A 15,637-nucleotide genomic window follows, 5' to 3' on the forward strand; every position below is an offset into this window, starting at 1 on the left:
CAACACTGGAGACTGGCTGACAGCTGCCACCGCAGCACTGACGACAAGCCCTGACACCACGCCGGCCTCCTGAAAGAGAGTTATTCTTCAGGCTTTCATTTGTTTTGCCGATGCAGAGGGCACACACGGCTCCGGCATTCGCCAGCTCACATCCTTCCACCCACTGCCTCGGCGCTCGCTGAGATTACGAGCGGTTAAGAGCAGCTCTGGAGCTCCCACGCAGAACAACATGTTGCATCTCTGCTGCAAGGGGAAGAGACGCTCCGGATTCACCAACAACACCGCAGAGGGGGGAAAAAAAAAAAAATACAAAAAAAAATATCTTTGTCTGGGCAACATTTGTTCCCAGCGCATACATTCAAAATAAGCGTTTAACTGCAATGGACTGAGGTTGAGATAATTGGTCCTGCGGTTGAAAGTCAGAGCTGGCTTCCTGTATGAGCAGAGGCAAGCCTCCCGGGGAGGGATCGCGGGGCTCGGAGAGGCAACCACAAATTTGTCTCCTCCAGTGGAAGACCATTTTCTCCATCCCTCCTTCCCAAAAAAGCACACGCTACAGGCAGAGGAGCTGGCCAGGGCAGGGAGGGACAGGGTTGCTCCCGCTGGGCTCGTTTCCTGGTCCATGTTACCAGCTTGGAGAAAAATCTGTCACTTCTGTTCCACGCTGCATGGGGGATCACTTGAGTTTTTCCAGGCTAAAGGTAAAATAATTGAATGACAAAAACAGACAAAAAAATTTAACCCTGGAACTTCCAAATAGTGTGGCTGGCTGGGCAAAAAAGCAGGGCAGGGGGAATAGCCGAATCCAAACAAACCCCAGTTTCCACTGGAATTGAGTCATGGAAACATTTTCCTTGAGAGTTTGATTAAAAGAAAATTTAAGTTTGATTAAAAGCAAATGTAAGCCTATGCGTAGGACCTGCAGTGATAAGTCTTCTGGCAAGCACTCCGCCCTAGCCACGGAACACAGAGCTGTTCTCAGCCCACTCCTCCCACCCAGCTTTCACAGACCAAGGTACCACAAGGTTCTCACGGAGGAGTGGGTTTAGGCCGTGCAGTCAGTAAGAGAAAAGGTGAGCTTACAGAAAACAGCAGCAGCAGAAATGCATGGAGTTCACCACAACCCAGGCAGTTGTGGCAGAGAACAGGCACCGTTCAGAGGTCCCTCTCCTCCCACAGAGTTGGGAGCAGGTCACAGGAAGGTGCAAGGAGGTCACAAGAAGTGGTGGGTAAACAGGTAACGCTCACATGAAGCTGCCAAACTGGCCGGAACCCCCCCAGCTCAGCAGCTCACTGCCACAAAGGAAATCTCAGTGTCCATTTCCAGCAAGAAAGATGTGATTCAGCTCTCCTCTGTATAAAGTGGTGTTTTTTCTGGCAAGATCTTCTAAGGGGCATTAATTTATAGTGAAGCTACCAGTAAAAGCCTAGCTATCACTCCCTAACATGCAGGGGAATCTTCTCAGGACCGCACACTGACAGGCGCCCCGCAACCGCCGCGCACACAGAGCGACGTGCAGGCACCCAGCTCCCTTCGCCGGGCATCGGTGTTCACAACACCCTTCCCGGCACACACAGTCACAGTGCGCAAAGCAATCAGCCATGACATTTTCCAGACTTACAGCATAATGTTAAAACTCTTCTCACAGCCCAGCCTTAAGGCTGAGGACATGGGCTCCTCCTCCTATGCTTGAGTCTGAGACTGCTTAGTTTAGAGCCCAAGCAACTGCCTTTGACCCTCCAAGTCAGACAGTGGGTTAATGCAGATTGTTAAGTGCCGGGAGGTCAATGGGTTTCATTTGAGAAGAGAGAAAGCAACAGATTTGGGTGTCTGCAAAAGCTTCTCAGAAGCAAAACCGTCTTACAGTCTCAGTCTCGCATCTCATCCCATTTACTCTCCTACACATCTTCAGTTGCTTCTCTGTCACTTCTCCTTCCAGCTTTTCTAGCTTCCTCCAGAGCTTCTGCATTTCCCTCCTGCATTTCACACACTTTCTGGCTTCCGCTTGCACGTGGTGGTTGGGCTGTTTCCCGCTCAACGTACCAACACCCTCGGGAACGCTGCCCGTGTGTGCTCCAGCACACCGTCACCCCGCGCGCTCGCTCAGCCCCGGCTACAACGGACGATGGAGAAGCTCTGAGCTTTGACAACAAATTAAAGTATCTCATAATTGAACCAAACTTTATCAGCTTGCTTTCCGCTCTGGCGGTACCTGTAATGAAGACAACTGTTCCCAGGTACCTAGAGGGATGCCTGCAGACCAAGCCCTGAACACGGCAGTGCTGAGCCACGTTCTCAGGGCAGATCAGCAGAAAACTTCAGTCTCCAGAGGCTGAAGCCGAGCGCTCTCACAAACACTACATTCACAAAAACAAAGGCGGTCTTGAGCACCACTGGTGTGATTCTGCTGCCTTAGAGGCAGCTTTCTATGGGCGAGCTTCCTTTCATTTGCTTTTGTTGGTCATTTCCAACAGCAGCACTTCAAGGGAACTTTATTGTGCTGGAGACAGAGGCATTCTGGAGGACTGTACAAGGGAAGCCTGCATCTGGGGAGTTTTGAAAACGCATTATCCAAACCTAAGGGTCACAACATTCCAGGATGTCAGTGTCAGCTGGACACTTATAAATAGCTTCACCAATCTGAATAGCATGACCTATTGTGTATCAAAAACCTCCTTCAGAGGCTTTTTCAACATTACTTCCCACTGCAGACACAAACAGCTGGTAAAAATAAATGGATTTACCATCACCTCTTCTTGGCAGTAAGGAGCTATTCCCACCCAGACTTTATGCTCAGGAAACTGAGGCACGGTGATAGAAAGTGGCACCAAGAAAGCTGTAAACCCTGCAGAAAAACCAACTCAGAACACCTTAATCATCAGGTTTCCATGATGCTGCTGGAGGAACAGCATCAGAGCAGAGACATGCGCTGAGGATAAAGGAAAGAGCAGCTGGGACAGTCCTCTGCCCCACCTCAATGGAAACGAGACGTTGCTCTCCCACCCGCTGCTGCCAGATCCCTGGTTCCAGGCGAAAGACAAACCAGTCGAAAGGCAAAGATCAGCAGATCACCAGAGCCACAGGGCTGCAGATCCCTACCAACCCGCCCCAGCTCCCTGCACAGAGTAAGCAGATTTTTCTCCTAATGGAATTGGGCACTAAAGTCACGCTGGAGCCCAGCCATTTCACTCTGGTGCCCAAATGAGAGCCAAGCACCTCCGAGAACTTTTTTTTTTTTCCTCCCTTTTTTTAAATAAAAGTGACAGAGTATTGACACAAGCACAGCAAGCATTCAAGTACCCACAGCAAAGAAAGCAAGATTCAGTTTCATTTTCTCCCTGGCTAGGCAACAGTTGAGGTGCCTAACACCTATGCAAACCTGAACAGGCACAAATTAACTTAAATATTTTTATATGATACAAGTGCAGAGAGAACCGCAGTGAGACCGTACAGTGTTTCCATTCCCTGCCACTGAGGCTTTACGATAATCTCCTCTCCCCAGCCGGGGAGCCTTTGCTTTCTTAAATAAGAGCCCACGATCAATTTTCCTTTATGCAAGTTTTAAGTAAGTTACAGTCTTGCAAATTCATTCTTGAGCTGGAAACTTTTGGGCCAGGATTCAAAGAAATGAAGCAGAGTTTGAGATTCCTGGCAAAAAGTAGTTTACAGAGAAAACAGTAGCAGGGACTTGTTTGTGCTCAAACGGCATGCCTATAATCCAGACAACCACCACTGCTGTTCCCATTTATTTAGCGATATCACACCAGACGTTTTTGACTTTGGAGAGCTATGCTATTTAATGTGGTAAAGATGTTTTTAGCTCCGAAAGGCTACAAGACGCATCACCGAGCTATTTAATTAGAACAGCCCTCCAACGACAACAAAAAATTCAAGCTGCAGGCAAAGAATAGTTTTAAACCGACACAGATTTTCGCCAGATTGACTTCCGATAGCAGTTATACAACATGTGAGCTGCAGCGAGGCGCGGTGCACAGGTCATGCTCCATATTTGCTGTACAGCATTCTTCATCCCCTGGCTCACAGAGCAGCTAGCCTCAAGGGTTTGCTTTACCCGTGTTCGGCTCCGTGTGTCTCTCACAGTATGATATACACACCGTTGAGTTACCCACCGCTTCGGAGTGTTTGGATACCAGCGGTATGTAAACAAGTCTTAGTTAGCAAGGTCTGACCCCATTTCTTTCCGCCCCTCTTCGGGGAGTACTCGGTGCCTGCAGACACGCGGCTACCGGACACCCGAGGAGGGGTCACCCCGGACTTTCCCTTCACCGGTTTCGGCATCAGAGCACGCACCGAGGCCTCGGAGCCCCCCAGCCCGCTGCACCCTCCAGCTCGGGGCGCAGGGCAGGACCCTTCCCGCAGAGCAGGACCCCCCCTCAGAGCTTCTCCCCCCAGGGCAAGACCCCGCCGCAGGGCAGGACCCCCCCCCCCCCGAGCTTCTCCCCGCACCCTGCCGAGGCCACCGGCTTCACCCCTCGCCCAAGACACCCCCACCACCACCCCCACCCCCCGCCGCGGCCACGCAGGGACCCCCCCGTCCTCCCTGTCCCCTCCATCAGCTGGATCCTTTCCCCGCTCCTCGCCCCCCGAGGGAGGAAACCCCCCAAGTTATCTGCCCGAGGAGGGGCGCGTAGGGAGCGGGGCCGGTGTGTCCCCCCGGCGCTGCTCACCGAGAAGCGCTCCAGGTCGGTGGCGGCCATGGCCGGGGCTGGCGCGGCGGCGGGAGCGCGGCTCTCCGCGCCGCGGGTGGATGCGGCTGAATGGATCCAATATGGCCACTTCCTGGAAACTCCCCTCCGCCCGCCACAGGCACCGCCCGCCGGCGGCGGGGACCGGGCCGGGAGCGGGGGGACGGGCCCCGGCACCGGGCGCGGCCCCTCGCCCGGCGGGGACGGCAGGAGGCCGGGCCGGGAGCGGGCCGCTTTAACCCGCCCTGCCCGAGGGGCTGGAGGGGTCGCGCCGGGGGGCGGGAAGGGCCCCGGTGCTCCCCGGTGCTCCCCACACCTTCCCCCGAAGAGCGGGGGTCGGTCAGAGCTCGGGGCGCTGCGAGAGGGCCGCACCGGCTCGGATTAAACCGCGTGTGCCAGCGCCGCCGGGGAAGCGCCCGAGCATCTGCCCCGCAGGGCTCGGGGCACGGAGCCCCCTCCGCAGGGGCAGTCCCCCCGCATCGCCCAGGGCAGCCCCAGAGGCCCCGGTCAGGCACCGGGGTTCCACCAGAGCTGCGGCCGCCGCGTGGCTTTGAGCCGGGACGCCCGGAGCTCGCTCCGCCTTTGCGGTGGGTGAAGGAGGCGACAGAGCTGCCGAGCCTTCCTCCGCGGCCCCTTCCCGCATCCAGCGCAAAGCCCAGCCCGTCACCAGCACCCTCAGCCGCTGTAACCCTCCAAGAGGGATTTGACAAGCACGGAGCAAAGTTTCTCTTGCTTTCTGGTGCCCTCTGCTGCAGTGCACCTACCAAGGCCCAGCTCAGCAGAGCCATGCAGCTGGGTCACTAGACCAGGCCTACACCCCGAATCCGCAGCCCTGGTTTTGTGCTAGGCTTTCCCGGAGCCTTCCATCGGGCACCGCGTCCTCGTCCTTTCTCCCCATCCCCTCTCTCGGCACGATGTGTACTTCCAGTCGCAGAGCTGAGAAACCAAACACTTCTCCCCCCCAGCACTCACTCTGAGGGGGGCAAGGACTGCTGAGGATCATTTTGAACCCCGCCAAGAAGAGCAAACCCTCCCGCAGCTCACCACACACCAGAGCCAGAGAAAAGCTACTCTGTGCGCAAAAGGGCAACTCCCCCCACCAAGGCAGGGCCAGAACCCCCTGTCCCACCTCCGTGGGTTTTGCTGGTGAGGAATCGTCCTTCAGGAATTGGTTCACGGCCTGAACGCCCCTAAATGACGCTGTGAGCTGCTGACCTCGCCTCGCGACGTAACAAGGGAGCACTCACCCGGAGTCCAGCAGAGTCTTCCTCGCCAGCTCAGGTGCGCCTCGGTCCCACAGCACAGACTCCAGCGTCCTGCACGAAGGGCCACAAACACAGACATCACCTAATTCTGATACAGCTAAAGCTCTACGCCCCACCCCAATTACTAGGAAACAGTGAGCAACTGTGCTTAGGCCCCGTTTCCAGTTATTTTTTCAAAAGGTCTGCCAAATTTAAACTTTTTTGGTGAGATAAGGCAAAGGAAAGATACCCACTATCCCAGTTCCTTTCATTCATTACCCACAAAAGCGCAGTCCCTGGAGCACCCTAAAGCAGGACTGAAATATTCAGAGAAAACCAAACCTCAGCAACCACATGAAAACAGAAGTTATGGTTCATTACAATACTCAATGAGCTGCACCCTGGATTAACTTCTACCCTCTCCCTCACCCGCTGTCTGTGATCCAAAAGGCCTCTTGCTCCCACAGCAATGTGAATAAAGGAGGCCACGCTGTGCTGGTGGGCACTGAGCTGCTGTGTTACAGCAGGTGTGCGAGATCATATTTTACACCTTCACATCTTTGATTCTTCCCAGGACTCATTGGGATCCATCTGCACGGCGCCGCAGGAGCTCGGGGAAGCACTATTCATCCCAGCAGAGAAATCAAGAAGGATATGAAAATTAGATGTAGATAATTGAAGGGAGAAGGCAAGGGTTACCAAATGCAAATGCTTGGAGGGATCGGAGATTAGGAAGAAGGTTGTATTCTCCCTTTAAGCAATTTCAAGGCCTTTTCTGGGAAGGTGTTATCCGAGTGATCTGCTTTTTGAAATGTGATTAATCCAGCGCAGGTCAGAAGCGCTGTTCTTCTGTCCTTCCCGAGTGGACTGCCAAAAACCAGATTAATTCTGCTAATCCATATATTAGTTCTGGCTAAAGATAGGTTGCAAAAATGCTGTATTTCTCTAAAAAGGCCACTGCTGAACACCATCTGTTAATTTATTTTCTTGAGCCACTGAAAATGACAAAAAAAACCCCAAACCTTTTTGCTGTCACAGCCGCAGGTCTTTGTTAGTGGTGCCTTGGCTGGTGCTGGCAGGGATGCCAAAGCGGCCTGCTGGCCTTCAGCAGCCAGGGACGAGTCTCTCAGCACCCACAGCGGCAGCTTAAGATTCATTTATCCCTCACGAGTGAGGTGTTCGTGCAGAGCAGACACTCACTTTGCCCTCTTGGTTCTTTGCCCGACTCCCAGCAGTTCTCCAGTTCTCCCTGGGTCCTTCAGCAAAACCGGGGAAGCTGAAATCGGGTATTTCTGGTGTGCAGATGCAAGTAGAACAGTTTATACAGAAGCAGAGTTAACTTTCCAGGCCTTCTTTATGTATTACAAAGAAACAAAAGTAAACAGATAAAAACGTTAACAAGTTACTACTTTTTTTTTTTTTTACAGGCAAGTTTGGGAGTCTGGATTTAAGACAGTGTAAAACTCTTGCTTAACACACACTTAAATGCCGTTATGCAAGGTATTTTGGGAGAAGGGATCGACTTAGATTTATCAAGAGCTCTTTCCCCTACCAATAAAGTGCAGGATGTAACAGCTCACGGCTCACAAAAGCTGATTCCCTGACCGCTGTCAGCACAAATCGCAGCAGATCAAGGGAGGACCCTGCTGTCGCCTGGCACGCTGAGACCTTCTGCGGCCGGAGTCCTCCCCCTTCGTCCTCGGCACTGCCACCAGCGCGGGACAGATCTCGGTGACAGGAGAGCGCTGTGTAAGAGCTCACGGTTATTTTTAAACACCTTGTTATTTCAAGCAGCACACTATTTCTAATGCCAACTCAAGAGAAACCCTGCTCATTTCAAAAGCCTCAGATGCCTAAAAAAGGCTTCAAGAGGAAGAGAATTGGATTTGGTGGCTCCTTTCACAGCTAAGGCACCGGTTGTTATGCAAATTATTCCTAAGGGCTCAGGAATTAAACCTATATTACAGCACTGGATGCTCCTGCAAGGATTTTACACTCCAGAATATATTTGTACCTGCTGAATCCACAGTGAATTTAGGATGAGCTGTGAATTTTCTACAGGTAAAGGGCTGGGACAAACGACTGGAAGAGGCACAAATGTGTCCCTGGAACCTCTTTGTCTTGGGGAGAGGGAGGAAAATATCCCTCACTGCTTGGATGGTGGCCCTGCAGTAGCACAGTTCTGGTGGGGAGATCAGCAGGAGCTGCTTTACTGCTTCAGGTTGTGACCCGAGGTAGAGGCAATGAAAGTGGAGAGAAATAAAGTTGACCACAGGCCCTGTTACTTCACACACAGCCACAGGGAGCAAGTGATCATCCTTCCCCCCACACAAATACAGCAGTGAGACCAAGGCCTTCTGGAGACAGCTGCATCTTTCAGGGCTGAGTAAAATCCTTGATCTTCAAATCCAGGTGATGCAGATAAACAGGACTCCTTCATGTTTCTCAACACACACCGGAGGAGGCAGCTTCTTGGTAACTATTAATTTCTTGCAATGTGTCCTCCAGGGGATGATTAGAAATCAAATGGTTTCACAGCTACTCTTCTAGCAGCACTACCACCAAGCACGTTATTAAACTTTAATTGGTTATACTGACAATATATGGGACTTACAAAGCGTTTCTACACAAGTGCTATCCTAAGCTGAAAGTCCATAGGAGCTGTAGGTCCGGTTCCCCCGTGCACATGGAGTGGTCCCAGTGGGATGGCTGGAAACAGATCCCAAATTTTCCTGCCTCCTGGTGTTAAAGAGCAGCATGACCACACTGTACCTCATGCTGGGTTTGTGTTATCCTGATAGAATCCCAGTTTGCAGGCACCAGCTGAAAACCAGAGGATGTTTGGGATGGGTCCTTACAGTACCTGTGTGGAACGAGCACATTTAATAAATACAAATTCTAAGACACTGGGAAAAATTTTGAATGGCTGCTGTTGAGAAATGTCATCCGAACCAGTTACTGAGGTCCTTGAGTTACAGCTGAACCTTGCTCATTTACGAGAAAATGTCTTTTATCTGCAAATAATCTCACACACACCCCCCTTCACAGACTTTTGCTCGGTTGTTTATCTATGGAAGCTTACTGCATTTCTCCATGGAACAAAGGAAGAGCTATTTTCCTTCACAATGTGTGCTCTTTGTTTCGCATGAAAATATCAACAAGGAAAGTGGAAAATCATGGGCTTTGTCATCCGATTTATTCTGGGAATCCTGATTTCATTTCAGAGGAAAGTAAGTTTTGCTTTGCTATCCCATCCATAGCCAAGAGGACCTAAGCTCCACCTTTCTGCAAAGCAGCAGGATCCTCTCTGACTGAGACTATCCCCCATATTCCCTTTTTTTTTTCCCATTGCTTCCAACCTGGCACCTCACCTTCCCTGTGGCTCTGAGAATATCATGCGGGAAGGAGCAGGACCTGGGATACCATCTCCTTCAGTTTTGAACCGTCAGTAGAAACTTCTTTGCTCTGACTAGATGCTTTGTTTGATCTCCCACTTTATTTCCTGGCTTTGTGAATAATTACAGTCATAGAACTTTTACCTTCCTCCCCTGAGGGGATGGGAAACGGCCTCAGGCTCTTTATCGAGTTTACTGAGCTGTAATGTTAAGTTTGGAAGTTTGTGTAACTTCTTCACAGGAAAGGTAACTCTCTTCAACTATAAATAGAGGCCAGCTTTCTACAGCTTATGACGTAGCGAACTGCAATATTTGTGTTCAAAAAAAGTAGTAGTAAATTAATTTAATCACGGGTTTCTGTACATTGTTTTTGTCCCAGTCAATAAATTAAAAATATCAAGACAGTTGGCTTGAAATCTCCTACGAAGCAGCCCACTGTATTCTGTAAACAGTCCCACAAAAAATAGTTGCTTTGTAGGTTTTTGGTGACACAGAAAAAGAGGCAAGACTTCTCATGCTTTTTATGGCTGGAAATTTCAGATGACTGATGAGCATAACACCCATAATGCTCCAGGTTTTTATTACCTGTATTAATAAAATTCAATCAGACAGCTTAATTTCTGCTGCACAGTCTGATCAGGATATGACCAGCGCTCAGTAAGCCAAGAGGGGCTCACAGGGATCTGGTCCCTCAGTACTCGGCACTCAGCCTGAAAGGTGGGCAACCCAAAGGCCTCCGCAGCCAAAGGGAAAGGTTCTGGAGATGGTACAGAGGATTAGCCCCAAGTGGCGTTTCCTTTTCAATTACAGAAAGTACAGGACTAACCTAAGACTCACGGACAGGCTGTGGAAAGGAGCACAACCACGGCACGGGCTGCCCACAAAGGAAGAAGCGAGCGCACGTGGGACCGGCGGCTGGATGCATCACTGGAAAATTACCTGGGGAAAGAGCTCCTTGCGTCAGGGCAGTTAAACGAGAGCAGCCAGTTCACGCTTGGCACGGCATGAGGCACGCTTGTAGGCATCCTCTCTCCTCTGACCTCCTGGGGATGTGCCCTTCTGCTCTGCAGCCACGAGGAATGCCAGGACCTGCAGTGGGGAACAGTCTCAGCAACACCCCTCCTTCAGGACCCCGACCCAACGCAAGCCCCTGCGGAGGTGACGGGACCTCGGCGACCAGAGGGTTCCCCTGTGGGTGCTGAGACGTGGGGCCTCCTGGGGGCCCGGGGCAGGGAGGGATAAAACGGGCCGGGGATAAAACAGGCGGGATCTCAAAGGACACAGGGGTGCGGGGGGCCGACACCTGTGTGGGCAGGGAGGGAGCAGAGCACCCCGCTGGGAGCACCCGCAGAAGAACCCTTGGCGGTGAGCCCAAGGACGTACCCCGCTGCGCGTGAACCCACTCAAGCAATAGAACAACTTCTCCCTTAACATTTGTGACATAAAACGGCTTTTAAAAGAGCCTATTTGAATTATTTTCCCTCCTCCTCTCGCTCATTTGCGGCTATGAACTATAATCCTAGGGTACAGCTGAAAGTTTGCAATGCAGAATTCATGGACTGCTGAGAGACTTCCTTATGCCTGCAATGGATTCTAGCAAGGAAAAGAAATCAACAGTGAAAGGGCGGCACAGCAATTAACGTTTGGATGCACTCTTATTATTAGCTCTCTCCAGTAGGCCAGGCAGAACTGTGGAGATGCCACGAGCTGGAGAGCGTTGCTAACGCCGCAGACACAAGCGCTGCCGCAGCAGAGGACAAGGTTGCCACGTATGCCACGTGAAAAGGCGATAATAAGAGGTGTGTGATTCACGTAGAAACACCGGATTGCTACAAGCAGCACGAAGATTACACACCATTATGTGGAAGAACATTAGTGCTGCAAAACGATTTTGAGGAACCGGCTCAGCGCCAGCGTGTTAGCAAGAGATAAAATAGCTTTTCCGAGATTTGCACAAAGATGGAGAGAGACGGGGAAGCACTGCCAAAGACTCTGAGAAATCTGTGGGAAGAGGCTCCTCCACCGCCAGTAAAAGGTGTGGAGAGGCAGGAGGGAGGTCAGCATCAACACGAAGGGAGAGAGATGCTCTGCGGGGGGACTGACACACCTCAGCTTGCCTTCAAAATGGAGACTTTGGCACAGGCTGACACTGCATTTTAGTCAAGTTCTAAGGCAGTGAAAACAAAACCGGTTCTATTTTCTGTTTTCTTATCCATCCTTGTACAGAGAGTTGCTCTCCTCCGTCTTCATACCACACTGACTGTTCATTCTGTGTTCAGCCTCTCTCGCTGTTTTCCTAGACAAACTGTTCAGTCATTCAGGAATCGATTTAGAGATCTCGATTGCAACACTCAGTGGAGGAGAAAACAAGTTTGCAGGCTGAACGTCATCCCTCCAGGTCTTCAGTCCCGCTCCTTCGCCTGGGGAAAGACATTTGTCTGGGACTTTTTTTTTTTTTTTTTCCCTCCCCTGCAGAATAGAGAACAATAATAATGTGAAATGCTCGAGCAGAAGTAACTGGTACGGCAGCAGAGACAGCCTCTCTCTCCGTGAAGAGAGCTCGCTCTCCTCCAGCGCGCCCGGACAGATGCAGGCGCGTTGTGAAGATTTCACCGTTTCTCCAGAGATGCGCACACTGTCGATGCAGCAGAAAGGACGCGGAGAACAGCTGCCATGAGCCGGGCAGCACCACCCAGGGCTGGGGGGACTTCAAAGGACTGAGCCACCCGCCTATTTTCTCACTCGTTCTGAGGGACGAGGCTCCGCAGCGAACGCAGCCCTGCCCCGGCAGTGATCGCTACCTCAAGCCGCCCCCCTCCTCCACAAGCCCCGGTCGCTTGAGGGACCTGGAGGGAGAGTCCCTCGGGGAAGCGTCTCCCCCGCCCGAGGGGCCTCCGCGGCGCCGGGACACGCGGGGCGGCGCCGACACGCGGCCGCTCGGCTCCCTGCGGGCGGCAGGAGCGAGGCGCCGCCGCCTTCCCCCCGTCCCGCCCGGCCCCTCCGCGGCTCCGGGCCGCTCCCCCCGGCGCCGCCCCGCGGGAGGAGACAGGCGCCGGGGCCGCTCCGCGCCCGCGGGCGGAGGCGGCGGGCGGGTCCATCACCTCAGCGGGAGCGGCCGCCGCAGGTGCCCGCGGCCCCTGAGGGAGGACGGGCGCGGCGGCGCGGGAGGCGGCGGCGGCGGCGGCTCCTCCGGCACCTGCGGCGGCGGGATGGCGGAGCCCGACATCAGCCCGGCGGCCGTGCTGGGCTTCCTGAGGGAGCGCGGCGGGCGGGTGCGCAACGCCGAGCTGGTGAGCGCCTTCCGGCCGCTGGTGGAGGCCGGCGGGGCGGCGGCGGCGCGGGCGGAGCGGCGGGAGCGGTTCAAGGCGGCGGTGAACGCCGTGGCGGTGGTGAAGGAGCGCGACGGCACCAAGTTCGTCGTCCTGAGGCGGGAGCTGCGTCCCGCCCCGCCGCCGGGGGGAGATGGCGGCGGCCCCGTCGCCGGCGGGCGGCTCTCGCCGGCGCCCCCCGAGGAGCAGCCGGGGCCGCGGGCCGTCTCCGAGCTGCGGGGTCTCTTCCAAGGCGGCGGCGGCGGGGTGCCCCTGCCCGCCGGCCTCGGGGGGTCCCGGCGGGAGCCGCTCCCCAAGCCCTGCATGCTGCCGGTGCGCTGCGTGCCACCCCCCGCCGCCGCCGCCCCGGGGCCGCCTGAGGAGCCGGGCTCCCCCCTGTCGCCCCCGACGGAGGAGGAGGCCGGGTCCCGCTCTCCCGGCCTGCGGCGGGGGCCCAAGAACCACCGTGCGAGCGAGGAGACGGCGGCGGTGCCGCTGGAGGAGGCCGAGCACCAGTGGCTGGTGATGGCGGCCGGCGGGCAGTGGACGCAGCAGCTCCACGGGCTGCTGCTGGGCGACGCCAGCTTGGCGGCCCGCAGGGACTTCATCTCGGGCTTCACCGCCCTGCACTGGGCCGCCAAGAGCGGCAACTGCGACATGGTGACCAACATCATCAGAGCGGCCGAGAAAGGGGGCGCCCGCGTCAACGTGGATGCCAGGTCGCACGGCGGCTACACGGCGCTTCACTTGGCCGCCATACACGGCCAGGAGAAGATCATCACCATGCTGGTCTACAGCTACCACGCCAAGACCGACCTGAGGGACTACAGCGGGAAGAAGCCACACCAGTACTTAAAGGAAGGGGCCTCCTCCACGGTCAGGCGCTTGCTGGGGGACCCCAGCCTCTCCCACAACGTGGAGCCCTCCGTGCCCATCAAGAAGAGCACAAAGCTTGCGGCTTCAATCTTGAGCTCCACTAGCACTTTCCTGGGGGTCATATCCGATGACATGGCTTTCTACGATCTCACCAAAGGGTTGAGGAAGCCCTCGTCCTTAAACAAGCTCCTGGCAGCCACTACAGGCCCGAGGAGGAAGCCAAAGACCAGAGGGGGCTTCCCTTCATATTCTTCCCTCTCCGAAGTAATGGAGGAGGAGGAAGAGGAGGTCGTCGTGAAACGCAGACCCGTTTCTGAGCTGTTCTTTGGCCACTAGCCTCTGTCCTCTCGGGATGAAAATTGTTTAATAATGTGACTGAGGGTCTCGATATTTCTCTCACAGAAGCAGCTTGGATTTCTTCTCTCCGTGTCTGTCTTTTTGGATGTTTGACTAAATGGGTGATAGGGTCTGGCTCCAAAGGCCACTGGGTGAAACGCAGCTCACAGCCGCCTGTGGAGAGTGTTACAGTCGCTGTATGTACCGTCGTGCTGGTGTGTCGATGGAGACCACAAACTTTATACTTAACGGTTGAAAAACTGAACCTCTGTGTGTGTAGACAGGTTAAAATGCTTAAGGTACAGCCTTCTCAATTAGTGTTCCTCGGCTGGAGAGCAGAAGTAAGGTACAGAATTGCATATTCTACACTGTGAACAGCAAGCTGGTAGCTGGCTACTTTAACATGGCTTGTTATATAGCAGGCTTAAATTATTAGAGGAAAGATGACTAGTTTTCTATGATTCTGATTATTTTGGTAACAGAAGAGGAATATTTCTATTTAAGAAAAATGGTGTACTTTTTCATAACAAAGTTTCTTACTATCAGAAATACTAACATAACAATCTCAATTGTTGCCTAACACATTTTAAAACAGTTTTAAAAAAACAAAAACCCAACCCTCAGCACTCAAATCACCATGACCTGTCTACCTCAGTTTGAAAGCTAGGTTAGCATTTTAAATTTTTTTTTTTTTCTCTTCCTGAAAGACTTTTTGACCAGGTGGTACTAACCACATGTCTTGATGATACTGTGAACATTTAAACTTGACTATAGTTCAATCACTTAATCTGAATAAAAAACTTGTTGGTATTTGATAGTGAAAACCTGAACTGAAAAACTGGGAATCGGATCCTGCAGAGTTTCCGAGTAGCCAACTGGAAGCAAAGTTAGGCTTGTATGTCTGATTCTGTTTATTTAAAACTTGGCCTTTGATTTTGACCTATTTACAATAAATATTTATGAAATTGGGCTTTATGTTATGTTAAGTGTTTCATGATAGAATGTCTGCATGACCTCTTAAAGCAATGTTGATCTCAACAGCATGGATCCTTGACCTAAAACTAACTACTCTTCTTCTTTTACATTATAAACAAAGTTGTTCTCTATCTAGAACTACATGTAGCTCCAACAAGCATGCTAACTGCAGGTTAAGTGATACATTTGCAGTGAGATTATTATTTTTTTAATTACTATTTGGTTAATGCAAAGAGGCAGAGCTAAGAGCAGAAACTGCCTGACTCCTGAGGCCAGTCTGCTAAACCGTCACTTCTTCCCTAAAATTGTAACTCGCAAAGCTGTACAGTTCAGGGGTGATGAAGGTGATGGCAATACTGCCCTTGCTCTGCTTTTCAGCCCCGTCAGGTGTTTCGGTTTCCCTACTGAAACACTTGTTTGCATGCTTTGCCTTTCTTTCCAAGTCAGTGACTTCAGGAGTGTTTTGTTCGGCCTTGAAGGAAGCCTAGTACTTCTAATTGGCTGTAATTGGCTTCTCCCAAACGCTGGGCAAGGAATGCTGTAGGACTGTGGGGAAGGAGGAGGCACTGCCCTCTTTAAAACCTTCTCCCCGAAGTCCCTGGAGCTGGTGACATTCGTTGTGAGCGTAATCAGCAGTCGCAGAGGGATCTGATCCACCTGTTCTCAGAACAGACTGGATTATTCTGCACTGGTCTGCTTCTGTATCGAACTAATTAAGTTGTTCAGCAAATGTTAATGATCAAGCACCTCATGACTTCTCTATCTGGAGTAGGGCTTTAAAAAAAATAAAATCCTA

At 52.6% G+C, this 15,637-nt stretch overlaps 2 protein-coding genes across 6 annotated transcripts in view; one reads left to right on the plus strand and one right to left on the minus strand.

Annotated features, from left to right (window-relative positions):
• Positions 1-5,313, minus strand: part of SEPTIN8 (septin 8) — a 46,945-nt gene extending 41,632 nt beyond the window's left edge. For 2 of the 5 annotated variants that reach the window (XM_074916409.1, XM_074916407.1), the window contains exon 1: positions 4,690-5,312. In XM_074916409.1, coding sequence (XP_074772510.1) covers positions 4,690-4,719 — 30 coding nt within the window. In that variant the 5' untranslated portion in view covers positions 4,720-5,312. Of the gene's footprint in view, positions 1-4,689 lie in introns of all 5 variants that reach the window. The other 3 variants (XM_074916408.1, XM_074916410.1, XM_074916411.1) reach the window with 3 other exon arrangements.
• Positions 5,314-11,869: 6,556 nt separating this feature from the next.
• On the plus strand, positions 11,870-15,637 carry SOWAHA (sosondowah ankyrin repeat domain family member A). The gene has a single exon (XM_074915877.1). It carries the CDS (start codon positions 12,556-12,558, stop codon positions 13,864-13,866), a length of 1,311 nt encoding a protein of 436 aa, XP_074771978.1. The 5' UTR covers positions 11,870-12,555; the 3' UTR covers positions 13,867-15,637.

Source organism: Athene noctua, chromosome 12, assembly GCF_965140245.1.
Source record: "Athene noctua chromosome 12, bAthNoc1.hap1.1, whole genome shotgun sequence".
Lineage (NCBI taxonomy): Eukaryota > Metazoa > Chordata > Aves > Strigiformes > Strigidae > Athene > Athene noctua.

Excerpts from the sequence above, each read along its gene's own strand:
- SOWAHA (XM_074915877.1), top strand. The coding sequence starts at position 12,556 with ATGGCGGAGCCCGACATCAGCCCGGCGGCCGTGCTGGGCTTCCTGAGG.